This window comes from Molothrus ater, chromosome 12 (genome assembly GCF_012460135.2).
Source record: "Molothrus ater isolate BHLD 08-10-18 breed brown headed cowbird chromosome 12, BPBGC_Mater_1.1, whole genome shotgun sequence".
Lineage (NCBI taxonomy): Eukaryota > Metazoa > Chordata > Aves > Passeriformes > Icteridae > Molothrus > Molothrus ater.
In genome coordinates this window covers 14,385,255-14,412,158 of record NC_050489.2, presented here as the reverse complement: position 1 = coordinate 14,412,158, position 26,904 = coordinate 14,385,255, and the positions used below count along the sequence as shown (strand labels likewise).

At 45.0% G+C, this 26,904-nt stretch overlaps 2 protein-coding genes across 2 annotated transcripts in view; both read left to right on the top strand.

Annotated features, from left to right (window-relative positions):
- Positions 1-3,225: 3,225 nt before the first annotated feature.
- Positions 3,226-25,464, top strand: NUTF2 (nuclear transport factor 2). The gene is made up of 5 exons (XM_036390347.2): positions 3,226-3,308; positions 11,728-11,852; positions 13,770-13,841; positions 17,926-18,024; positions 24,869-25,464. Exons 2-5 carry the CDS (start codon positions 11,754-11,756, stop codon positions 24,980-24,982), a joined length of 384 nt encoding a protein of 127 aa, XP_036246240.1. The 5' UTR covers positions 3,226-3,308; positions 11,728-11,753; the 3' UTR covers positions 24,983-25,464.
- A 680-nt stretch (positions 25,465-26,144) lies between these two features.
- Positions 26,145-26,904, top strand: part of EDC4 (enhancer of mRNA decapping 4) — a 33,335-nt gene continuing 32,575 nt past the window's right edge. Inside the window, 1 exon segment of the mRNA XM_036390360.2 lies at positions 26,145-26,255. Coding sequence (XP_036246253.2) covers positions 26,177-26,255 — 79 coding nt within the window. The 5' untranslated portion in view covers positions 26,145-26,176.

The window sequence follows — 26,904 nt, the reverse complement described above, 5'->3', positions numbered from 1 at the left end:
CCAAGTGGCTGTGATCACAAATTATTCATCAGTAGCAAGTGAACAAGAAAAGCCTCTACGAACAAATGCATTTCTGAGGCTCTTGGTGGTTTTTTTTGCCTTTCAGCTGACTCCCTCTGCCTTCCAGAAGATGTCTCTCACCATCAAGCAGAGGCTGGCCAGCACTAAGAAGCTGAATCTGCCCCAGATTACCCAGACTCAACAAAGCATGGACATCCCATTACAAGGTAGCCTTTCCCTGCCCTTTTCCTTGTTGTTTGACAAATTTGTTTGACAATTTGAGGAGGGTGCCGAAAGAGCAGCTTGGCTTGAGCCTGCTCAGTGTGATCCAGCAGCTATGGAGCTGCTTCAGGATTTTATCTCCAGATATGACTGGATCTTAGTTGGATCTGCACTCAGAGGCACCAGGAAGCTGCTGGGGCATGCAAGGAGGTCAAGTGACACAGGGGGAGGGTGGCAGGAGCCTTTCAGCACTTGCTCCTTGCCAGGTGCAAGGGAGCCCTGCAGGGCACGGGAGAAGAGGGAGGGCATGCATCAAAGAAGGTTTGATGGGGATGGCTCAGGGGACAGGCAGGCTGAGAAGACAGGTCCTCATCTAGCAGAAAGCATCAGACCACATCACCTCCTGACTTCCTTGTGCCCAAAAGCTCGAGCCTCCAGCCCTGGGGTGCAGTGTGTCCTCCTGAGGGCTCATCAGGCAGCCCCAGCACAGCCTGAGGTGAGCACAGCTCTGCTGCTAACAGGAGGGGCCCTCTGCCAGGAAGAGCCACTCCAAGCAAATAAAAGCTCTTTTGCCAGCTGCCTTGTAAATAAATTCCATTTGGATATATTACTTGCCTTGTTTTTATAGGATTACACAAGATTTTACTTGGCATAGTCAGCAGAGTGTCAATAGAGAGGGTTCTGGGGAGTCAGGGCTGTGGCCCTTCCCCTTTAGGGATGGAATGGGTGGAGGAGGTGGCAGAGAGGCACAGCAGGGCCCCGCGGCAGAAGAGGAGATGGCAAAGAGCGTGTGTGCCACCTTGGGAGCATGACTGGTACAGCACAGGCAGTGTGGCTACTCCAGGAGACTGGAAATAGAGAAACAGCTGGAGATAGATGTCTTAGAAAAACCAACAGGGAAGGACAGCAAATATGTTTATTGGAAAGAAGGATTGAAATAAAACTGTCAAAACAAAACAAAAAAAAAAAAACCAAAACTAAACTAAATAAACAAAAAATCTCCCCGAACGAAATTAAAAAAAAAATCCCAAAACCAAACAAACAAAAACCCAAACCAACAACAACAACAAAAAAAAAACCCCACCAAACCCAAAAACAAACCCCCCCCCAAACAATAGGATTATCCACTTCTGGATGATGATAGCAGATGTGGATCCAATGGACTGGTATGGGCATATCTGGGGTGATTCTGATGAAGGATTTCTGAAGGATTAGGGGAGTTAGAGGAAAGAAGCCTGTGGCCCCTTATTTAAAGGGGTCTGTAGGTCCATGTGGCCAATGTTCCCTCTACCTCTGTGTGCCCAACCCCATGGATGGGACTGGAACCTGGGGCACTACAACCTAACTTTTAGTGCAGCCCAGGGGACACACAAACTGAGTGTTTGTGGAGAATCTCTGTGACTGGGATGGTGGGAAGTGGCAAAGAATGGGGTGGGTTTGGGGCTCCTGGAATGGTTTCCGTGATGTGTTACCACTGAGGGGTTTAGGTCAGTGAAAGCACCAGCAAAGGTCACAGCACCAAGGCTGCCAGAGCTCAGAAGTGTTTGGGCAGTGCTCTTGTTGTGAGTGCTGGGGCTGTGCTGTGCAGGGCCAGGAGCTGCACTCAGGGATCCTTGTGTGTCCCCTCCAGTGCAGGATAAACTCTGATAAAGGCAGACACTTTTCCTCATGCACACTTTCTCCCATTTCCTGCTAAATGAAGGAAGTGAGCAACCATACCTCAGGGAATTAAGAGGTTAATTCTGTAGGGAGGCACCTTACTATGCTAGCAAAAAACCCTTTGCTGCTGCTCAGTGCACATTTTTCTTCTCTTTCAACCCCTCACCTTTCTGTATTCTAATATCTTGCAATATTTTTCTTCTACCAGCTCTGACTATTTCTGGTTGCCACATTTCTGTGTATTATCAAACGTTAGCCCTAGAAGGGGACTTGAAGAATGTTTATTCTAAATGGCTTTTATGATTCTCTGGGAAAACCTTAAGCTCATAACAATTCCTATAAAGATTAATAGTCACTCCCTTTTTGGGTTCTGTACCTATTTTGAGCTCCTTTTTTTTTTTCCCCTTAGGTTTTGCAGGTTTTTTCAGTTTCTTGAAAGTTTTTATGTAATAATATGATAGCTTTTGGCCCAGAGGGTTAATAATTTTATTTAAGATGATGCATTCTCGCCTAGCATCCCCAAGCTGCAGAGCTCAAGCACTAACAAGCCATGTATTCCCTAAGTAGCCCATATCCCATATCCACCACTGCAGTAAAAGAGCACCTACCATTCAGCTTTCCAGTCACACAAGAAATTTAGGAATGTAACTTCACCCACAGCCCATTTAGGCATATAATCCTAAATCCTGACAACTCCTGTACTGTTATCAGTCCTGTCTGCTGCTGCTGCTTCAGGGAATATGGGAGGGCTCCAGTGGGACCCAAACCATGCTTTTTAGACCACTTACATCTTCACAAGTATTTATTTGAAGGCATTTTCCTACCACCTCACACCTTCTTTGCTAACTTCGCTGCAACCAAGTCGAGCAATTTCCTTAAAAATCGTCACTGTGTAGCTCTTATGGGGGGAGCTAAAATTAACTTCAGGACCTGCGGCTGGGACCACCCACGTCCCCAGTCAGGGCCGCAGGTCCTGCTCTGGCCCAGAGGGTACAACCCTGTCTAACGGGGACAACCCTGTCCCAAAAGAGTAGAACCCTGTCCAAAGGGGTAAGGTCCTGTTCCAAAAGGGGATAATTTTCTCCCCAAAGGGGGACAACCCCGTCCCCGTCACTCCCCAGGCGCAGGGCCCCGCTCCTCTCCGCTCCCCCACGATCCCACAATGCTCCGGGGCCCCGCCGCGGGGCCAGCGGCGCGCGGGCCCCTTCCCTCATTCAAATGAGCCACCGCGGGGTACGGCGCGGGGCTTGTGGGGAGTTGTAGTTCCACTGGCCCTCCCCGTGCGCGTCCGGCGGCCGGTGTGACTCGCCGTCCCGGCATGCCTCGGGGCCGGGCGGAGCGGGGCGGGGCAGAAGCGCGGGCGAGGGAGGCTGAGGGGGCTCGCGCCGCGCACGGGGCTGCTGCCGCCGCCATAGTGGGAGCCGCGGGTGAGTGCGGGGGGCGCGACCGGCAGTGGCGGCGGGATCGGCACCGGCACCGCCCGCGGGCCGGCGCGCGGCACCGCCACACCCCGCGCTCGCCCCCCGCGGCCCCGTGGCCCCGTGGCCCAGCCCCATCCCCGCCGCGGGGCGCTGCCGGATGCCGCGGGCCGGGCTGGGCGGGAGCCGCCGAGCAGAGCCGCCCTGACCTTCCCCGTCTTTGAGGCGCCGGCAGCGCGGTCCCGGAGGGGCGGCGGCGGAGGCGGGAGCTGAGCCATCGCCGGCCGTGCCCGGGACCGGCGGGGCCCGCGTGTGGGTGGGCCGGCGGGTGGGCTGAGGGAGGCGGGCGGCCCGGGGGGAGCGAGGGGCCTCGCAGGGGCCAGCTCGGCCCGCAGGCTCGGGGCACATCGCTGCGGCGCGGCCGGGGCACAATGCGGGGTGCGGGCTGTGCTCGCCTCGCCCCGCCGGCAGCCCCCGGCGCTCCCCGGCCGTGCTGTGCCCGGCGCTGCCCTCAGAGGCACCGAAGCTTCTCGGCCTGGTACCCGTCCGTGCTTCGGTCTTGCTTTGCCAGGGCTCGGTATCGCAGGGAGGAGAGTGAAAGGGGGTGAACCAGGAGCTGCGAGGAGATGGTTTGTGCAGGGCAGAAGGTGCGCTCGGATTTAATGTTCTTGCTGTTTTCTGTCTTAGCAGAAGGTTGTGAGAGGACTGAAGTTACCTGACATGGTTGAATCACTTGGTCACAATGAACGTGAAAGGTTCATGCCTCCTTGGAGTGAAGCTAGCAAAGTGCATGTGCTCAGTGATCTGCTGCAACCGTGTGGTTTTTACATTGAGTTGCCCATTTCAAGTATGATGTGCAAGAGAGAAAATTTTTTTGCCTTCTCTGGCTGTTGTCACTTTTCAGTTTTGAGAACAATGAAAACCTGCAAAGGTGTGCAATAGCAAGGATTGTGTGTTACATTCAGTTAATGTGAGATAGCTTTCTGAAGACATTTAAAACCCTAAAAGCCTCTTCTTGCAATTCAAATTGAACTTCCTGTCTAAGGCAGGCTGAAATAATAATTCAGCTCATTTGAGTCTATAATTTCCAGTGTAAATATATCTTAGAGCTGGACATACTGCACTGAACTGGGGGAAAAAAAGCCCAGGTAAATGCTTGAGCAGGAATTGGTTACAGAGACGTTGCTTGAAAGTGAATTCTGATTCCTTAATCATCTGCCTTTTCAAGTTAATACTCTTCTGCCTTCTTGAAAAGTTGTGTTCAAGCAGTGATTTCTGTATTTGTGTGCCGTGACTTTACATTTTCTTTTAGCAGCAGCAAAACAAAAGGCATTTCACAGACCTTCACCTAGAAATAGCAAATTTTCTGTATATAGTGAAATGCCTGATCTCATTTAAAATGAGGTGATATTTTGGCTCACTTTTGGACTATTTAACTATTTTCCCACTGGGCCCTTAATTATTATTTGCCTAAAAGGTTGCAAGTTACTTGTTAGATGATTTGAAATATATTTGCTTAACACCTGTGTTTGTTCAGGTCTTTGGAAAAATGCAAATGGTAACAACTTTCTGCAGTTCCCTCTGCTGGGATTTCTTTTCCCCTGTTACTAAGAGGAACATTTAGTTAATGAAAGTGCAGAGTATGATTAGTTAAGGAATTGCAACGTGTACTGATAGCTGGTAACATTGCAAGTATGATTCTTTTGGGTTGTTTTGAAACTTATAGATATTGTGGCAAGTTTGGCCATTCAATGTTTTGTTACTGTGTCTATAAGGTAAAGAAAAACAGGGTGTAGCAGTTCTCCCCTCCAGTTCCCAGTGCCACCCCGTTTTGTATTTTTTTTTTAAACTGGGCAGTCCTGTATTCATTTTGGATAAAGGAAATGTGGCTTCAGCCTTGCAAGCTTGAATTCAGTTTTTGGCTTGCATGAAGAGTATTCTGAAAAAAAGGCAGTTGTGTAGCATTGTGGCTTTTGCTTAACAACAAAGCATTATGTCCCCCTCTGCAGTTATCTGTAATATATGTCTGTGTGTTTGAAAATCATCCTGACTGACTCTGTGTGGCTTTCTTGGGTTGTCAAGATGCAGTTGGGGTGAGCATTGAGCTGCAGGTAAAGTGAAAGCTTTCCCAGAGTCTTCCTCAGGTGCTTTGTGTACTAGTGGCCTTACACTTGCTGACATTTCTAACGAAGATGCACTTCAGGTTAGCATAATTCCCTCATTAATTTGTTTTAACAAAATTGGAGTAGATGAATAAAAAGACTAAGAAGGGGAAAGTATTTCCCCAAAAGGAAATAGTCTGGACCTTGTCATCTTCCCCATTCTATTCTCCCTTTCCATCCTTTCACTGTTCACATATCTAGGCTTAATTATTTTTAGCTCTAAAAGCATATTTAGGATAATGTCATTTCTGGCACAGAGCAGTCCATGGCAATTACTTGGTGGAGGTCTCTGAAGTCAGGGGTTTCTGATTGGCCTTGAGCTGTAGTTCACAGGGTTCTCCTCTGTGCATCAGTCAGCTGCTGTGGAGATAATTGTGAAATACATCAGAGAAACACTTCTTCCCTTCAGTTCTGAATGCATAAATGTGTTCCTCAACTGGAAATGTTACAGGTTTTCAGATGAGAAAGGTTCACTGCTGAATTGGCATTTACCAGGCAGAGCTGCAGAGTGTTGAGGATAAATGGCTGATGAGGCATGATGCCCCTCAGTAAGTTCCAGTATTTCTGCATCCCTGTGTTACTGGACACTCTGCCTGGGCTTGTTTAGTCTAGGAAAGGCTTGAGCAGAGCTTAATCCCAGCCTCCAGCCTGTGTCAGGCCATGATCAGAGAATGGAGCCAGGCTTTTCTCAGGGTACCTCATGGCAGGGCAGGACACAAGGGCACGGCTGGGACAGCTGCCCTTTGTATGAGGCCACTCAGGCAGTGGAACAGGTTTGTCCTCCTGCTTTGAGCTGGAGGAGGTCCCTTGCAAACCTGCATTATTCTGGGATAATTTGCATAGTTTCTCTGTTGGGAGTGGATCTTTTGCTAAAGGAGGATGATCTGTTATCAAGTGGTCGTTGGTGGAGTTGAATAGAAAGAAGATTAACTGGTCCTGTGATGCTGATTGCATTGTGTTCCTAGAAAGTGCACCTGGAGACACTCCTGTCTTTGCAAGTTTAGTGGCAAAAGAAAAGCTACTGAAGGAAAAATAGCCTAAAACTGTTGGCTGCTTTACTTTACTTACCAGTCTAAAGACTGCTGACTCTAATCTAAGTCATCTAAAATACCTGTGTGGTAGAAATTGCAAGAGTATCAGGAACTGAAAAAGCTGAGAGTGCTTTCATTGTCCTTATTTGCTCCTCTTTATCAGTAGTGAAGGATGCAGCAACTGATGGTCAGAGCCATGTTTGCTGTGGATTCACATGTCATTGGACCAGCAGCACAGATTTAAGGGTGGTGTTGGTGCTAATTTGTTGCACCGATTTTCAAATTTTCCAGAAAACAAGCTTGAATTCAATCTTAAGAGAGAGTAACTTTGGTGGTGTTGGGCTGGCTTTACTATCCTGGGAGCATGGTTTATTTAGGCTGAGATAACTTGTGGAATAAATATAGTCATAACTGGGTAATAGAAGGCAATTTTCTCCACTAGTATTACAATGTATTGCTTTGAGGTTTTTCCTCTTTAAATTCAGTGGGTTTTTTCTTAGTGTTTTGCAGACCAGAAGAACTTTACAGACCTTCTGTGCCTATGGTGGTTATTCATTGATTCTTTGAATACAGCTTGCTTTTTAAATGTGGCAATCCCTGGCAACCACCTCTGGGTTTTTTTAGCAATTTGTCTTTTACTATTGCTCATGCTAGTTTTTGTTGACTTTTTCAGAAAATGTTGTATTCTTTTAGAATCACAGGCCTATCTTGCTCCAATTCAGAATGACTTAATTTTTTTAATTGATAGCAGCAGCCTTACCTGTGTCCAGGTCAGATAATGTGGTAAAGCATAACTGCTGGCTGAACTTTTTGTTCCTTCTCCATACTGCAGAGCTGTGACAGTAGCTCACCTGCTCCCAATGTCACTGGCACTTACATGTTTCAGAGAAGGCAATCTCTTCACTAGTCTTATTTTTCCAAGTAAAAAAGTGACTTTTCCTCAAGCCATCCCTCTGAGTAGCTCCGGTGGCGCTGCATGAGCAGAAGGATGGACTTTGTGCTGCAGCAAACTGACAGAATCATGTGTTGTGTAGCTTGGCAAGGAAGCAGTAGGAGAGGTTTCATCCAGACAGGTGGCAGAAATGAGTCTCTTAAGGACTGAGCTCCCCTGAGGAGTTATGGGCAGTGTTGGTGCTAATCTCACACCCAGAGCTAAGGCAGGAGGGATGGGAGAGGGGTGAGTGTAGACAGAGACACCAAAGCTGGGACAAGCAATGGAAAAGATTCTGTATTTTTGGATTTTGTGGATAAAAAAGCCTGCCTGAGGCCGTGTAACCCTAGTTTTACTCAAGGTCACTCAGTCTCAGTTCTCTGTCTTCTGGGTGCAGCTTTCTCTCCAGTGCTGCTGCTCACTGGGTCCTGCAGCTTGTCCTGCTCCTGGTGCAGTCTGCCCCGTGCCAAGGCAGATGGATGCAAAGCAATCACCAGGGATGCCCTTGTACCTTGTAGGATGAGATTTGTAGGGATTGTGGTGAGAGATGTGTTGAGGGATGGGATTTATTCTTGACATCTCAGTGTGCAGCCTGGCAAAGGTATTGGAGAGTTTTGTTTTGATGTCACTGCAAAAGGCCCCTGCAGAGAAGCCCTTCAGTTCAGCAGTGTCAGCAGATGTCACCTGTTGAAGACAGAGCTGCTGGGAGCTGCAGCTTTTGTGCCCTGTATGGGGTTTCTGCTTCAGCACTGAAGCACTGCTGGGTGGCATTTGGGGTGGGGATAAATTCTCTAGTACAAGCAGAGTTCAAGAAATAGAGTGAATAATGTGAATTAAGTATTACACTATGTGCTGGTGGCTCAGCTTTACAGCTGTGCCTTGTGAAGAAGCTGTGAATCAAATGGACCATGATGTTCTGAAGTGGATGTGGGGAGGTAGGCTTGCTTTGAAGTGACAAAGGCAAGGAAATTAATTAGCTTAAGGAAATTATCTCCTTTTCCATGGGGAATTAAGGTGGAATATCCAGTAATGCACTTACACAATGGTAACTTTCAGCAGGTGCCTTTAAAAGGACACGTGTCCTTTTTAAGCAACACCTTAGGAGCTTTCTAGTTTATTGAAACTTCTTTTATCTGCTGTTATATTAAGTAGATATTTTGTTTCTGTAACCATGGACAGGTTTGAGTGAACCACAGGTGGATTTGGCTGAATGGCTCTGAAATACACCCTGTGTTGCCCTAGTGTTTGACAATATCAGAACCTGTGCTTTCCTCATAGGTTTGCAATAGATCCTAAAGCCTTTTATATTATATTTATCTCATCAAAATACTGTACTGATAAGTGTATCAATACAGTCTTACATGGGTTGTGTCTCATTGAAAGGGACTGGGCTTGATGACACAGATCATTCCCATCTTGTTCTTTCTTTAGGTACATCTCTAAGCTTCTTACATCTGTAATGACAGGCAGAAAACACAAGACAGCATGGAGGAAAAGGTGACAAATCAGAACAGGAAAATGAACCTTTCCAGGAAGAATGAGTGTTCAGCAAAACCATATATAAATGGCACAGGAAAGAGAATAAGATTATAGCAAACAAAAGCAATTAGTCAAGGATCATTAATTTAAACCACATTTTTTTTAGCTTTTTCTTATTTCTCAGAAAATCAACATTATAATTGGTCAAATTTATTCTGGTTTTTATTTTATTTATTTAATAGTATTTTACTGTTCAAAATACAAATACTTTTTTTAGGAGGAGATAGCAAGCTAACATACTAATTTTTAGATCTAGAAACCGTAATTCTGCTTTCCATATTTAAAATAAGAATTCCTTCGTTCCTTACAGTCTCTAAGGCTTTTTGACAGGTTCAGGATTGAACAGAAGGCATCTGGTGCTTGAGTGAGGCTGTTGTGCCTTGAGGGACTAAATGAGGTGCAGTGCTGGCATACAGCTTGGTCTTGGGTTTGTGTGATGGTACAGGAGCTGTTAAGGGTGAATGCACTTATTGTGTGTGGGGAAGTTTAATATGGCAACAGCTACCTTGCTTTAGCTTCAGAAGAATAAGCTGGTGGTTATTTTTTGTCCTTGGCTTCAGTGTTAGATGTGTGACTGCTAAGCATCAAAACTCAACTAAATTTGCCCTTAGATGTTTAGGAATATCTGATAATGATGTAACTTCATGTGTTGGAATTGAAGATCCATACAAAGTGAAACAAGGTGATTTTTACCTGTGCTGATTGTTGGCTCCACTGCAGCCATCCCAAGCTAGGTACCCACAGGTCTGGAATGGAAACTGCAGGCATCAAAGTTAAGTCCTACTCCTGGTTTCCAAATATGGCATGAGTCCTACCTCTCAGCAGGGTGGGCATCACTCAGTAGAGTTTCCAGGGAGTTGGTGCCATGGTTTTAGGGTGCTTTTTCTTCAACATAAAATCCCCTAATACAGGCTGAAGTTATTTGATTTCTGGATCAACTCCAGGTTAGGCTGATATGCAGCAATTATGGATGTGCAATCAATACAACCTTTTCACTTGTAAGGAACTAGATTTAACTTGTTTGGGAGGTGAGTGTGGGGCTGGTTTTGTTTTGATTTTTCAATCTATTGTACTTGGGTGATTTTTTAATTTGCTATGTGTTTTCCCAGAGGAGTGGCCACACTGGGTAAACTCCTCCAGACTGAGGTATGTACAGCAAGTGTCAGTGGAGAGAGCTCATGATGGTGACTAACACCAGGCTGTAGATCTCTTTGGAGCAGTTGAAACAACAGTGATGTGGCAACAAGACTTTGAATTTTTATGTTAGTGTGCAGGCTTGGTGATTTGGATGTTGACTATACTGCCTAGGAGTGTGATTGTGAAATAAGGATGTTTAAAATGTGGTAGCAGATGTGCTTGGGAGTCGAATTTACCACCCTGAAAACACAGATGCTACCTGCTGTTAGGCCATTGATCTGACACAAGAGATTTGCTCTTCTGTAAGTCTGGCCAAATCTGTATGACCTTAATACTTCCAACCTAGAGTCTGAACCCATTTCAGTTCCCTTTGTATGAGTAAAGCTCAGAGGCCTAAAATATAAAAGAGCTTTCTTGTCCAACTGTGCACAGAAAGCTGGGCCTGGGAGTATCCTCTGTGGAGGTTTTGGGAATGTGTGTTTTGCTTCTCTTAGGAATTTGTTAAATCTTATATAGGTGTGTGAGTAATTGACAGCTAAAGGAAACCAAAGTAACTATTATGTCCTGTGTCCTAAAACAGAATTTCATGCCTTTCTAGGCTTGCAGTGCAATGTAAACCTGTAACTCCAAGGCTTCCTGGACAGGGATTGAGAAGAGGGACTAGTGGCTGACAGGTGTAGATGTTAAGCAATTATAGTTTGCTTGAAATGAACGCAGGTCTTAAATATAACTACAAATAATTTTAAACTCAGGTCTTAAAATATAATGTAGGGTTTGAGTGCAGCTTTTTTGTGTTTTGAATTTTAGCACAATTCTTCAGATTTTCAGAGAGAGATCAGGATAAATAAAAATGAATTTGCTTTCTTGAGAAATGTAATGTGATACAGCCATCTGTCTGGACTGCTGTGCATGCTCTATGCTTAACCCCTCTGTAACAGAGGGACTTGTGTTCAGAAGTGTGGGATGCCTTCAGCACCTTCACTAGGAACTGCAGATTCTCAGCACTATGAAAAGTCATGGTTTGTATCTTGAAGTTATCACAGGTTCAAAGATAAACATTGAGTCTACTTCAGCCTCATTGCCAGAAGAGGACGGGCAGTAAGCTTGTGTTGAACAACGAGCTGGTGAATTAATTCTTGTTATGTGCCATAGACAGGACACTCTTAGAATGGCCTGTGGATGGTGAAATACCTGAGGAGCTAAATACATGAATCAGTTGGTGTAAGCCACTTGCAGACAATCCATGTTAACAGGTCAGTTGTTTACAGTAAATGAGATCAAGCTGAAACAGGGAGCACTTGCCAGCTTGTTCAGATGGTGTAACTTCTGAACTATGTGAAGACAAGGTGGTAACACTTGGTTTTGTTCTTGTTCTCCACTTTTGTACATGAGGTGTGACCTCATACTGAAATAGCTCTACAAACCAAATCTATAATTAGAAATTAAACCATTCAGTATCCAAGACTTTTATTTACAAGTCTAGGATACAGAGGTGAGTTTGTCCTACTTATCCCAAAGAAAAATTCAGGGCAGTTGAGAAGATCTGTGATTCTTGATGCTGATACTCAAGCCAAGTGTTACACTTATTCCTGTGATCTTTCTGATGATTTTGCTTGCTTGTTTTATAGTCACTGGCTCTGGTTGAGGATTCAGAATGGGAGACAAGCCTATCTGGGAGCAGATTGGATCCAGCTTTGTACAACATTACTACCAGCTTTTTGATGCAGACAGGACTCAGTTAGGAGCAATATATGTAAGTATCCACAGAAGGGGAGCTGGGACTCTGTCCCCTTATCTGTCTGGGATTCCCTGTTTTGATGTGTGAGAATACACAGGGTGGGATAGTGGGCTTTATCCTGACTCCAGAATGCCAGTCAGTGCAATCACACTCACTTTTATTTATTGCTTTTCTTTGGAGCTTTGTTTGCCTTACAGGCAGTCAGACTCACAAAAGCCCTGTTTAGCTGTAGGCAGTGATTTGTTTTGGAGGGGTTTGATGATAATCCTGTCATGAAGTGCTCTGTAAAAGCAAACATTCTAGTCTTAGTTTGCTGTTAATTTACAGGCATGGATTTGCTTGGATCCCTCTTGAGGTGGGTTGTAATTTAAGGCCTACCCTGTGTTTAGCAATTCTTGCAGGTGTTTCTTGGACCTCATGCTGTATTAATCCTCTGAACAGTAAAATAGATTTACAGTTTTAAATCCAGTTTAAAATGTAGAATAACATGTTAAATGAATGTAAATTTAGTTTAAATTTCCTCAAACATTAGGTTTTTATTTTTCCTTCTTATTTGGGCTGAAGTAGACTCAGATACTAGAATTAAAAACTGTAACTAACAAACCCAAGAAACATCAGTTTTCAGTTTTGGGGGAAGATTCCTCTAGAGCATGCAAAGTGCTCTGTGTGTGGAGTTGATTGCTGCTGGTGAGGAATGCTGCTGGGTGGCTGAGGAATTGCAGCAAGAGGTTCAGGGCTGACAAGTCTTCTAGCAGCATATCCTGTTTTTCTGGCTGGTTTTTCATCTGCTGGATGAGCTAAAGTTTCAGCAAGCTCTTGAGGATTTAAATGGTCAACACCCTCTGCCACCCCTCCTTATACCTCAGCAATATCCAGCAGCACTGATACCATTTGCTCTTGGGATTGTTGTGTACTTGCTGCCTGCCAGGTTGTTGGTTGACTTTGCCCAAGAAGCTGTGTACAGAGAAAGAAAACCAAGCAGTTTGTGTTCCAACCACAGCTCTGAATACGGAGGCTCTCAGTAGTTTGTATTTTACTACCTAAATACATTCAGTCCTCAAAGTGGTGTTAAGTATGGACTAATTTAAATTCCTGGATTTAGGGCCTTCCACACAGTGAACTCCTGGCTTTTTTTCACCCTGAGGGTCTTTCTGCCTTCCATCATTCAATGAAGAGTCCTGTGCACATGTAATTGGGAGAATTATTATGCAGGTCTCTGATGTGTGTTGTTTTGTGAAGCTCCTGAACTGTGGAGAAAACACACCCTGTTTTGTGTGGCTGAAATGCACCAAGGTCACAATTTGTATAATTTTGGGGGAAATCTGCAGAAATGCACTTTTAATGATGAGATTTTTCCCTCCAGAGACCCTGGGAGAGCAAACAAATTTTACAGCATGCAGGAATGCAGCAGGGAGCTCTTAGATTTGATTTGTGTTCCTGTATCACTACTTCCACCACAAGATTCAGTTTATCTTTAGTGGTGTAATCCAAGTCATTTAAGACTTCTGTCACCTATTCCAGGTAGGGATCTGGCCAGTCACTTTTGAATTGCCTGAGTTAGGTGAGTTGAAGCACTACCCTGGTGGTGCAACCCATGTTGTCATTTTCTTCATATATTTTTCTCTTTACACATGCTTGACTTTGTGTCTGTAATTATTTTTTTTAATACTTTAGATTTTCTGCTGAAAGCTGACTTTTATCCAAAGGCAGGAATTCTTTTTGCTGGTAGACTTATGATACTGAAATGTAGTGTACTTAATTTTTAGTTGATTGTTATAAACTTCTTCAATTGATTTTGCTGGTTTCTTTCTATATCCCTTTGAGGTAGTTTTCAAATGGCTGGATTCTGAGGATTTCTGCTAAATACATAAATTCTCTTATCAGCATTGCTTAAGGATTATCTAAGTTGATAACATTTTTCTTTTTCCCCAGATTGATGCATCATGCCTTACGTGGGAAGGACAGCAGTTCCAGGGCAAAGCAGCCATTGTTGAAAAACTCACTGTAAGTCTGTAATCCTTGCTGAATGTTTTGGGAACAGTTAGGAAGACTAGAAGATAATTGCTTCTGAAAATTTGAGTTAGACTTAAGCAGTTCAAAAATCTTGAACTTGTGATTCCAGCTTAGATTCCAGCATAACATTTCTTCTTCAAGAAATGTTATGAATTACTGCTGCCCAGTGGGTCATTCCACTGATGGCTCTAATGTTGGAATGTTAATTGACTCCATAGTTTGCAAGGTTATTTTGTGACTGCAATTGTATTTGACATTATTGATTTATTTTTTTAAAAGGTCTAATGCATAAGCTGCCTCTGATCTAGAGGAGTGAAAGGTGCCTTTGCTCTTTTAAGGCATGCCAAGGAAGAAGCAATAGCAATCCTGTTACTTGGATCTGTCTGTGATAAAGGCTAGACACATTACAGCAAGGAACAACTTGTTTTCTGATACCTAAACTGCAAATAAATTCTATAGTGGAGAAGCTGACTTATCCTCAATGCAGATTTGTCAGCAGTTCAGATGTGAGCAGGTATGGTTCAGGACTTTGAGTTTCCTCTTCAGCAAGTGAGAGGACACTGGAATTCTATGTTCGTTTAAACGAAAAGAATTTTTATCCTCTAGAGTAAATCCATGCCTCTGTTATAAAACTGGGGGTACTTGCAAGCTGTCATGAGACTAGAAAGTTTGTTTCTCTTGTGAGATATGCAGAGGACATGCTTTATAGGTCACCAGACAGTCTGCTCTGAGTATGGTATTTCAGACATTTTTATTACACATTGAGAAGAAAAGTAATTGTAACTTGACACTTGGCTTATTGCACAGCTACTGCTCCTGTGTTTTGGAACTGCTTCTTTTGCCTAAGGCATCTTTAACTGTAAAGACTGAGCTTTGCCCTCGGGTCTGTGCCTTAGGTACCTGTGTTGGCTGCACATCTCAGAAACAGCAGCAACTGTTTGCTTGTAGGTGAGGAGCTACCCAAGCTCCAGGGTTGCTTGTTTGTGTACTCAATGTTCTTTAGACTTTTGGGCTTGCAGCCACTCAGATACCCAACCAGCCAAGCATTTGCTTGGCCACAGTGTCTGATTGCTGCCTTGGATTCAGCCCAGTGCAGATCCAGCCCCTTTCCCACTGTGACACAGCTCATCTTTACCTTCCCTGTCACTGGTGCAAGGTGGACTTTCTGGATTTATGTGCCTGCTGCAGTTGTAATTGCTGAGTGAAGACACACTACTCTGCTTTAGGGAAATTTTTTCTGGCTTTAGAAAAAATCCATCTGCTTAAAGTAAGGAGGAAAAGCACTGAAGTTACTCTGTGCCCTTCCACCACCGTGGCTCGTTATGGGCTGTATCAGCTTACAGTGACTCTAATGTTGTTCAGCATTCCTCTGTCAGCACTGAGCTGCCTGGGCTCCCATTGCTGTGTCAGCTTAATGTGCTCACCTACTCTGCTTCTGGAGCTGCTTAGTCAGTTCAGCACAGCCCTGAAAGTTTGACACTGAATTCTTTCACACTTCTGTGGTCTTGTGTCCTTCAGTGCCTGGCTGGTGAACTGATGTAAGCACAAAGAGGTGGCATTTTCTTTTAGATCAAGTTCTTTGCTGTGTGACAGCAATGGTATGGCACCTTTTCAATCTGCTAATATAGTAGGGCAAGGTTGCATGGGCATTGCTCTGCAGGCCCAGCACATCTGTGCCTTGCTACAGCATGGGGGTTGACACTTGTTCCTTCTGTCCTAATTGGTGCTGGACTTGTTTAACATAGAGTGCCTGTGCTAATTAGGGGCAGCCTGATTTACATTGAGCATTTGAGATAATAATTACGTAGTTCTATGAACATACTGAACCAAGGAGGAAGCTGAGACAGGTATTCTTGCTGCCAGCAGTGAGTTTATGCTACTCAACTTTATTCTTGCCTGACTTCAAGGAGATTCCATAGTTTTCATAGTGAAAGAGCAGTCAATTTTTAACATCAGAGGATGGTAAAAACCTTGCTTGTGTGGCTCCATGCTCTTTAGACACTTTTATTGTACTTCTCATACCACAAAATCCCTCACTCCAGTACAGATGCATGTCTGTAAGTAGGTATCCTTTTGAGGTAGCCTCTGCCTATCCTAAACATCAGTGATCTTTTCTGTCACCTACACTCCTACTCTTTCCAGTGGATTTCTCCCAGTGCATCACATGAGTAGCTCTCTAGGCTGGCCAGCTATTTGGGATCCTTGCCTCTGAAGAGGACAATCATAGAGACTTGAAGGTTGGAAAAGTTGTCCAAGATTGAGTCCATCCTTTGACTGAGCACCACCTTTTAACTAAACCATAGCACTAAGTGCCATGTCCAGTTGTTTCTTGAAAACTTCCAGGGATGCTGATTCTACCACTTCCCTGGGCAGCTCATTACAATGCTTAAGATTTTCAGCCAAGAAATTCTTCCTGATGTCCAACCTGAACCTCCTCTGATGCAGCTTGAGGCCATTTCCTCTTTTCCTGTGGAATCAGGTACTTGAAACAGCTGCTGTCTTACCCAGCCTTGTCTTTGGTTCCTTGTCACCGTTTTGCAGAGCTCTTGATTCCAAAGCCTTTCCTTCCTCCCTGGAATGAATTGCATTCATTCCCCTTCATCCCTCTGCCTTTTCAAGAGAATCTTTTTGCAGGGCTTGTTCAACAAGAAACTCTTGTGCTGAGGTGGGACTCGACTTTGGAGTACCCTCTTGTCAAAGACACATTCCAGCCTATGCTTGTGCAGGCTGTGTGGGCATTTTGCACATTCAAGTTCAGGATGGTGACCCTGGAAAACATTCTGCTGGTCATTCAGAAAAGAAAGCTCTGGATTTGTGTTGTTACTAAATGTCTATTCCATACTGCAAAGCAATTGGTTCACTTTGCACTTCGAGTTGGTTGGGATTGCACTCCCAGCCAAGAGGGAACACCACAGGCTTTATTAAAGGGTGTTCTTGAATAGTGTCCCTCTAATTAGAGGGCTGCTCCCTACACTTCATTTGCTTCCTCAGGTTCTGATCCTTCCACAGTTTCTGTGTTCTGTTATCCATGGATTTAGCTTCCTAGAATTCTTCCTAGAGCCTTAGGCTTGTAGAGCCAAGACTGTACTTCATATCTGTGACAGCAGGACTTGTGTCTCTATCTAGGCCTTCTAGGAAGTCTTTGAGGCTCCTTCCACTAGAGGGAAATGCAGGACTTGTTGCAGTATGCATTTGGATCTGTTGCAGCCTGTTTCCAAATGCAGCAGAGGCATCCAAGTGCCACCTGAGGTTTGAATGGCCACGTGCTGCCGTCCTGTGCAGTTCCTGTGCTTTGGGTATCTGCCACATGGGCACCTAGAGCTCCATCCATCCTGAACTGTCACTAAAGCACTCAGCAACAATTCAGCTTTTGGGACAACAGTCCCGAAATTGCATTTGTGTGGCAGGACTCTCAGATCTGCCTGGTGTTTCACGTTCACTGCTTGGAATTGTCTGTGTTGGAATGTGAATGTGGTCTAAGTTGAAAGACAGGAATTACTCTCCAGTGCCTGGTGTTTCTCAAGGTGTGTTCCTTGCACATGCACCTCCAGACATACTGACATTGGCTCCTGAGTGTCAAGGGAATTAAAAAGGGAAAGAGTAGATATGTGGATTTCAAGTCTTGAAGATTTCATCCACTTTTCCTTTCCATTCATAGCCACTTTAACAAAAAAGCAAATTCAGAGTTGTCTGGTAAACATCAAGTATTAGATGATAAAATCTTTTAACACAGTTCAGAGCAGAGGTTTGTTCCTTCACCATAAGAACTTTGAGCTTACAGATGATCTGAAGCCCTTCAGGCAGTGCAGTTAGAGTAGGAGAAGATACCATTTACTGTGTATGGTGACATTATTTCCTCTTTTGGTGCTTGAAAAACACACCTGTTAAAATGTACCCCACATGAGTAGTGCCCTGATTTGCAACAGTGCCCTGTGCAGTACTGCAACTATAGTCTAACACTTATAATCTATAACTATATATCTAACACTAATGTTGGATTTGCTCAGTCTTTGTTTTGTAAGTTAAATAATTCCATTACTGTACATTTCCTTATTTTGATTTCTTTTCATTGCAGAGCCTCCCTTTCCAAAAAATACAACACAGCATCACAGCACAAGACCACCAACCTACACCTGATAGCTGTATACTCAGTATGGTAGTGGGACAGCTTAAGGTAAACTCTTTCCATTACAGGTTAATGAGTGCTTATGTCTTAGATTTTTGCAGGGTTCTAAATAATCTGATTTCTGAATACATTTAAATGCTTTCATGGGTGGGGAAGGAACAGGGATAAGCTTGTATTGGGATATTGCTCCTCTGCTGTTCAAGACTGTCAAGAAATGCTCCTTCCTTCAGATACCTAGTTCTAGGTAAACCACCTGTAATTTGACAGTCATGTTCTGCCAAGCAAAGTATTGTGGATTTTACTGTGCAGACAAATGCCATGTGGGTTCTAGAGGCATCAGTATTTCCCTTACCCTGATACAGTAAGGTTTTTGTGTCCTCTGTTGCATTTTAAAGCATTGTCACAGTGTTCTTGGACAATTTAAGCACATCTGGTTTAACATCCTCCTTGATGTAATGTTTGCATTGAGCTCTGATTTAGCAGACTTCATTTTGTTAACTGACCACCCTTCAGTGAGTCCATACATTTTTTTACTGTCACAGGACACAAGAATACAATCCTGGTGTTAGTACAGTCCTGTACCTCTGTAATCAAAACTGATTCAGCAATGGGAACGTTGCCTCTGAGATCAAACACTTATTGTTGAAACAGCTGCTTCTTGTGAAGAATCAGATTATATTTCAGGCTTAGTATGACCATATTGCTGTGTGAGTGATACTACTGAACTGTGTCAACTTACCCAGCCTGCCAATATACCAGGGCCACAGACTTGTAAATTCATGAAGCTGCTTATGAATGAAAGACATTGTCCTGGAATTTGCAAAAAATACTCTGTACATAAAATCAGCTGCAGACAGAACTTGCTCACAGTGGGTGGTAATAGTTAAAAAATGTGAAATTATGTAGCAGTAGTTAAAGTTATCAGAGCTCATTTGGTCCAGTCATGCTGTGAAGTCAGGCCTCTAATGCCATCCAGTCCGTAGAGTTACCTGCACTCAGTTTGTTTTAAAATTGCTGTTTAGATTTCCTTTTCCTGCTAACTTGATGGCACTTCTACTGTCAGAGCATTCAAACTTCCACTGACACTGTACTGTTTACTAAGCAGACATAGGACTGAGTGTTTGAATCTGCTTGCTAAGCTGTTCTCTTTGTTTTGGGCTGGGCAGCTGAGAAGAGCAGTGCCCAGTGTAAAGCACCACTGCTAAAGCTAACAGAGGCAGCTTTGGCTCTCATTGAAGCTGCTCCTGCTTCCTAGCTGCAAGTTGGATTCCAGCTTTTGTGTTGCTCAGTCCCACCTGCACACACTCTGTGGAAAAGCAGCCACACATGACCATGGAAAGCACTGAATTACAGGACAGATGTGCTGATCTCCTCAGCCTTGCTCTTGGGTGTGCACAAAATTCTGTGATGTGATCAAGACCTTTTGACTCCATGTCTTGGGCCAGTCACATCTGCACCTAGTTTTGCACAGTCATGTTTTAAGGTTATTGCATAATTATCAAGTAGATTGCAGCTTGCAGCAGTGATTGTGGTGGATCCTTGGCAAGATACCAAATTCTGAAAGATTCTGTAAAGTTATTGGGTTTTCTCAAACCATAATCCATTAATATGGAAGGACTGTAAATGCAGTCTGGGAGCGTTCCATAAATACCATGACTTGTAGTAGTATTTTCTGATGTGTTTTTTTTTAACCTCTGAGTAATTTCAGTTTGCTGAAATTACTCAGTATAATTTGGGGATCATGTGTTAGAGCATCCAGGTATTTGGAGAGAACATGCTGGGTTAAAGTACACCTATGTCATGATCAAATCCAACTTGCTTGTGAATTTTTAGTAAGTGAGGAAAGGTTTTTCCACTCTTCACATTTATGTGTCTCAAACCTTAGCTTTAAAAATCACATTTTAATCCCAGGAATGCTGCTTCTCACAGAACAAGTGTCCAGAAAGTCAAAGTCAACTTAAAACCTTAACTTCATGCTTCTGCCCTGTGTGATATTTACAGAGGTGGACAAATGAAATATCAGGAACCGTCTGTGGCATGAATGAGCCTGGCTGTCATATGTAGTGAATGCTCTTCTCTTGTGCCAATTCACACATGTTGACAGCCATTCTATTGCATCTCAGTGCTGCTCTGTGTACAATACAGTGACTGGGTGCAGGTGGTGCATTTTAACAAGTGGCTCACATGTAGCTCCAGTTGAGCAGGGAACACTGTAACAGGCAAACATGGAGCTGCATACTCACTGTTATTTAAAGCTGCCTTCTTAGTGATCTGCCTGCTCAGCCCGCATGTATTGCTCTCAAGGAGAACTGTAAGAGAATTTTGCACAAGGAAGAGCACTTCCAAGACCACCAGTAGCATGCTAATATACCAGTATGAACTATAAATAATTTTTAAAAAAAACCAACCTTTTGTAGCAAGCAGAATAATCACCTGCACTGAGGGGCTGGGGCACAACAGCTTCTTTGAGAAGATACTGCAGAGTAACAGAGCATCTAAGTAGTGACTGCCAGTAGCAGGGATCTAACTGGCTGGCTAAAGCAGTGCAGTGATTGCTTTCAAAGATCCTCTTTAATGGATTGTGATAGATATTAATGTTTGGGTGGGGTTATCCTTTTGTAGAGGTATAATAAATATACATCCACTTACTCTAATCATATTGGTTTTTATTGCTGTTCATTGTCTGAGCGCTGCTTGCTTGCTTCAGCCAGGAAGAGTAAGCATCAGTTTAAACCTTTGGCAGTGAATTCCTTTTGGTGTGACCCTGCTCTGCCAATGTTCATCCAGAATGTCACCCAGTATCTTCAGTCTGCTTCACCTAGTAATGTATTTCTCCTGTCATGCTCAGGCAGATGATGACCAAGTTCTAGGCTTCCAACAAACCTTTTTGTTGAAAAACTTTCAAGGTGCCTGGGTGTGCACCAACGAAGTCTTCAGGCTAGCCCTTCACAACGTTTAACCCTGTGCCTTCCCTGTCTTCCAGTCCTCGCTGTCCTGGTTGAGTAAGGAGTGCTCTCTTCTCGCCCTTCTGTCCCTTGAGCTCGGCTGAGAAGCATGGCTGTGGCTTGTGTGTTCTCAGAGCCATGTGGCAGATCTGTGGCTCTCCCCAGAGTGTGATTTTTGAAGTGATCCATGCAGAATTAATTGTGAATAACTAATTGTTATGCAGTGTTTTCTAGTCTTAAAAGGAAAAGGAAATTTGCAATTAAAATCACTGGGTATTTTTGTAATGCATGCTGAACACTTAAAGCATTGCTTAAAGCCTGTTAAATAAGGCTTAACATTTGAAAGAACCTGCAGTCTCAAGTAATTAGCCTTGCCTTTGAGGTAAGGGTTGTTTCAACCCTGCAGTTCAATCAATAATTGCTGGGGGTGCTGGTGAAGAAGTAAAACTCTCTCTGACCAGGCAAGAGGAGGAAAATTGTGTAGCTAAACCTGAAATGCAAAGCAGCGTTGCATCTCAAACTCTGACATGACTCACTTCTCTGTGAGCTGAGCAATTCCTTTTGAGCCTCCAGGTCAGAAAGGATGGAGAAAAACTGAAAGGTCAAAAAGCTGCCAAGATTGTGGGCAATGAAGAGCTTGTGGAACTGGGAGAGGAGGTGGCTAAGGGCATCTGCTTGAAATGTCAGTAATTGAGTACTTCCAACAACCTGAAAGCAAACTCTTCCCAGTGGTGCCACACAGTGTAACAAGGGACAGTGGTCAGAAACCGTAACTTGGAACGTACAGATGGGACACAAGGGAAGATTTTCATGAGAAGACTGAAACCCTGGGAAGTGGTGCCTGGACACCTTGTGAAGCATCTGTTCTGTGAGAATTTGAAGACTCTGCTGGACAAGGCTGTGGCTGGTGCAGTGAAAGATGTCCCTGCCCAGGACAGGAGGATTGGATTAGATGATCTCTAAAGGTCTCTTCTGTGGACCTTTACCATCTCTGGACCAGCTGGTTCTGTGGTTCTGTGATGCAGAGCTGCTGTAGTCTGTGCTCATGCTGAGCAAAAGGCTGGTCTGGAAATCAGAGGATTCTTTCAGTCTGATTCTGGGACTTGTTTAATTTTTGTTTTAATTCAGTGATGTCATGGAAGAATTTGAACTGCACAAAGGAAAGTTTTATAGGAAGACTAAAGCCCCTTGTGTTTGAGCCTGGGCTCACATGTGGAATGCAAATCCTGAGTTGGACATGCCTGAATTTGGAGTATAAAGTAAAGATAGTTTCAGTGGTCTTATCTGAGCTGTGATGAAGATCTAAATTAAAATGGAATAGGATTAGTCTGTGTTTTCTGTGGCATCTTGAGTCACTAAACTGTGAGCCTTTGCTATGGGCTAATATTACATAGTCAGAATTGGGGAATGGACTATAAAGTATATACTTCATCTTGAATATAGTCTAGGATTTTCCTTGTTTCTAAAGTATACTGCTCCTCTATGCTATGAAGGGATAACATGAAAGGAATAAAGAACATAATAATGTGTGACTTCATTGTGGGAATTTGCTGTCTGTAACACCAAATATTTTGGGGAGAATGCCCTTTTAGTCTTTCTTCATGTGTCCAGCCCTGAATTTCTTAAGAAAGGAGGAAATTCTCCTTAAGCCAAAGCATCAAGAGCTGCAGTGCTCTTACCAGAATCTACCCAGGCTTACCAGAAATCAAGGAGACATACACTAAAGCTTCTCTGGAGATGGTATTATTTTTTTCCAGAAGTATATTTTGAAGCATACTTATGTCAGTAATAACAAGCTCAAATTTGGTGTGAAAAGTACTTATGCAAACTTGTAATAGATGCCTCAGTGAAAATGCCTCAGCTGGAAAAGGCACAAACCCACAGGCTTCAGTGCCCAGGCCACCTCTACAGCTCAGATATGTGAGCCTCTGTTCTGGGCACGTGTAGTAGGGATAACCCTTCCTTTGGAATAATTGCCATGGCTGCTGTCCTGTGTGCTAACACACGAGCTGGATGGCTGGTGTAGCCCAGCAGAGTTGCTGGTGTTCACACTGGGCTCCTTCCTAGGGAGCCTCATGCAAAGCAGGTGTGAGGGACAAGCTGCCCTTGTCTGCTGCACAGGGACTGCTGGCACTTGTCTTGCTCATTCAGTCATGTATTGAACACTGACTTGCTCGTATTCCTGGCCTTACTTGTTGCCTTCCTAATTTCTGGCTGTAGTAGTTTCCTCATTCACTTTGTTCCTCATGGTTTTATAGTAATTTATCTTGCCTGTTCTCCCCATTCTCATTATATTTTTGCAAGCTGAAAAGTTGTACTCAATTTACTTTCTTCAGTAGGAAACCATCCTGTATCTGGATAATTCTTCTTGTCCTTTTATGACTTTATTGTAGCATTTTATTTTTTTAACTTACAAGAAATGCATGCAGGATTTGATATGTGGGTGCTCTTTGCCTATTTATGCATTTGCTTACTTCTGGGTTTTGGTTCTTTGTTCTTTCCTAACAACTGCTAACCCTGTGCTTGCCTTGATAGCATTAAAGCTCTGGTTTAATAAAGAAATATCTGTTATTATTTCAGTATCACTTTCATGAGGGGCCAGTCTAGGGTCCACTTTGGTTTACTCTGTGAATTAGCACACATTTACAGAAACTGCACTCATTGTACACCTCTTAACTTCCCAGGCAGTTGTCACTGTGAAATCCTTGCTGTGGTTTTTGGATCTGAATGCTTCCTTTCCATGCACCTGATGCCACCAGTGTTCTGGTACACTTGCTGTTCTGTGATATAACTGATGCCCTTTGCAAGTTGGTCCTCAAAGCTGACTTGTTTCACAGTCCATGAATACTTTTTTAAAGTAAAGTTTCTTTTTTGTTTATTCTGTAGTCTGCTTTGCTCTTCAGACTTTTCACTTGTTCTCAGTGATCAGCAGCAGGGCATTGCCAGTGAACATTCATTGCTTTGACAGCCTCTTTCATCAGCTGCTCTGGCTGCTGCTTTTAAAACCTCTTTTTTATAAATTTCCTCCATTTTCTGAAGCTGAATAGTCATGTGTTGAAAAAATAAAATCTTCCAAAAATACTGAATTGAACACACTACAGCCACCATCAGAAGATTGTTTTGTAGTTGGTCCTGTGTGCTGCTCAGATTAAATCCTGTTGTGTGATTTCCAGCTGATTGATTTGGGAATTGTTTCTGTTATTTTGAGGATTTAATTCCTGCACAATGCCTCTGAGAAGATGGGTAAATAAAATTAGGTGGGAGTACCTAGTTAGTCTCCTCTGATACTCTTTTCTGCTTTTGTAGTAATACTGTAAATAGCCAGACATATTGTCAGGCAGGAGTGGAGGCACTGCTGCAGCCATTCCCTGTGCTCAGCACACATTGTCACAGCTGTAGTGAATGCTCTGCTCCCTTCCAGCTGTTGCTGGACACTGGAATGGGAAGCACTGTGTTTCTGGGCAGCTGCACCTGCTCTGGCAAGGCTTTCAAAGCCCAGGTCACCTGCATCATGCAGGCAGTGTTGATACCAACCTCTACAGAAACTCCCTGAAACTCCCTTCTGCCATCAACCCAAAGTTCAGCAGTTAAAAATTGAACCAGTTAAAATTTCTTTTAAGCTTAATTCCTGGGCAAGGGGTTTGTGATTCCACACTGAGGCAGGTATGTTCCATCAGTGTGGTGAGTGACATGTCAGCAAGTCTTCCACAAAACCCCAACCTTAGATGCTGTTGCAGGATTTCCATGTCTCTGGGCCAGGGTGTTTGTCTGCAAAGCCCCTCAGAACAGACCCTCTGGTGGAGTTGGTGTCTCCTGGGGTACTGCACATCTTACAGCATGTAATGTCACTGTTAACGTTAGCTTGAAGTTGTCTCATCATGAATTTTAGAATAAGTTTCTCAAAGAAATGAGTATTTTGACCCTTTTCCCCCCCTCTCTTTCTACAGGCTGATGAAGATCCTATCATGGGATTCCACCAGATATTTCTATTAAAGAACATCAACGATGCCTGGGTTTGCACCAATGACATGTTCAGGCTAGCACTGCACAACTTTGGCTGAGCAGCCCATCCCGAGGCACCCGGGCTTTTTTTTTTTTCTTTTATTTTTTCTTTTATTTTCTTTTTTTTTTTTTCCTTTTTTTGTTTGGTTTTTTTTTCGTTTTCCTCCTCTCCTCTTAACTGGTATTATTCACACTCACAGAACATTCCAAATATCATACACAAACCTGCAGCACTGCAGAGCGTGAGCAAGCAAGACTTGTGACCTGCCCTTCTGCTGAGTTTACATTGTCACTAGATGAGTTTCTTGTGCATGATGTTTGGAACTTAGACTTAGCTGCATTTGATAAGAGAAATTTGTGTTGTACCAGCATGCCTCGGAAAGAATTTATAATGCAAAAGGTTGTTGTTTATGTACTGACAAGATGCTCTATAACCCAAAGAAATGAAAGAACAGCAGCCTGTACAGCCCAGTTATTGATTTGTTCAGATGTTTCAATGCTACATTACACAATAAAACAGAGATTTTCTTAAAAGTTTAAATTATTTTTATGAGTTGGCTGTGGAGTGTGTGTGATGGCGCTTGCTGGGGGTGGACTGTGTCTGTCTGCTGGGGGAATGCTTGCAGAGCTGGAGCTCGAGCTGAACGATTCCCGACAGTTTTAGCAGTGAGTGCAGGGCAGGTCTGCCCTCCTTCATACACCTTCTCCTCTCCTTCTCAGCAGCTTTTATAACAGAGCCTTCTGGCTCAGTTTTTAACATTGACAGCTTCATTCTCACCTGTTGTGTTTTACCGATGCAAATTCCCCACATTCCACAGAACAGGAGGACGACAACAGTGGTGGCAGCCTGCGCTCAGTCTCCGTGCCCTCTCAAAGCCAGGCAGGGCCCCTGTGTGAACCCCGCGGTGGCTCCCGGGCCGCCCTCCAGGAGCTGGTGCCGGCAGCTCTGCCCAGTCCCGCGCTGTGCTGTGTGTGCAGCCTCCCCGCGTTCGGCGGAGCCGATGAGTGTGGGGCTGGCCCAGCCTGGCGGGGGCGGGGACGGCGGGAGAGCCCCGGGCCTCGCTGCCCGGCCCGGCCCCGCCGCTCCCGGCTCCTCCCGGCCCCGCCCCGCTCCTCCCCGCCGGGAACGCTCCGTTCGGGCGGCGGTTTCCGCCCGGCGCTCGCAGGGCCGGGCCGGAGGCGGAAGCGCGGGCGGCGGGGCCGGGCCGGGTAGCGCGGTGGCGGCGGCGCGGGCGGGCGGCGCGCCGGGCCCCATGGCCTCCTGCTCCAGCATCGACATCGAGGACGCCACGCAGCACCTGCGGGACATCCTCAAGCTGGACCGGCCGGGAGGTGAGGAGCGGGGAGCGGCGGGGCGCGAGAGGCCGTCGGACCAGGCCGGGCGGGGCCTTGTTTCGGGCCGCGCCGCGGGAGCCCCTCGGCCGTTGCGCCGCCGCCCCGCCGGTTGTCAGCGGTCGCGCTCGGGGCCCGGCCGGGACCGCTTCGCCTCGGGGCGCCCGGCAGCGCCCTCCGAGCCGCCCGGGGCAAGGGGGTCCCGCTCGGCACTGCCCCGCTCCCCGCAGAGCCCGGAGCCGGCGGCGCGGTGCGGAGCGGCCGGTGAGGAGAGGAGAGGAGCCCCCGGGCTGGGGACCAGCCTTGAGGGACGGGGTTGGTGGCGCTGGGCAGAGCAGAGCAGGCCGGGACCGGGGCTCGCTGCTGCGGCCGTCTCGGGGCTCCATTCAGCTGGGAGGTGCTGCTGCTGGGAGCTGAACACCCCGACCTCCGTGCCACGAGTGTCCCCCCCTTCCCGGGAGTCCTTGGAGTGTTTCCCAGGCGTCTCTCTGGGCTGCGTGGAAGGGGCTGGTAGGCTGCTCCGAGATCAGTGCCAGGTTCCCCTTTACAGGAACTTTTCACTCTCCTTATTTGTACGTGAAATGGGATCACAGATATCTCTTCTGAAGTGGCTGTGATTCTTCTCCCTGTGCTTAGACTGTTATACCTC

Excerpts from the sequence above, each read along its gene's own strand:
- NUTF2 (XM_036390347.2), top strand. The coding sequence starts at position 11,754 with ATGGGAGACAAGCCTATCTGGGAGCAGATTGGATCCAGCTTTGTACAA. Across the intron at positions 13,842-17,925 it reads CCATTGTTGAAAAACTCACT|AGCCTCCCTTTCCAAAAAAT; the intron begins GTAAGTCTGTAA and ends TTTTCATTGCAG. Across the intron at positions 18,025-24,868 it reads TGGTAGTGGGACAGCTTAAG|GCTGATGAAGATCCTATCAT; the intron begins GTAAACTCTTTC and ends CTCTTTCTACAG.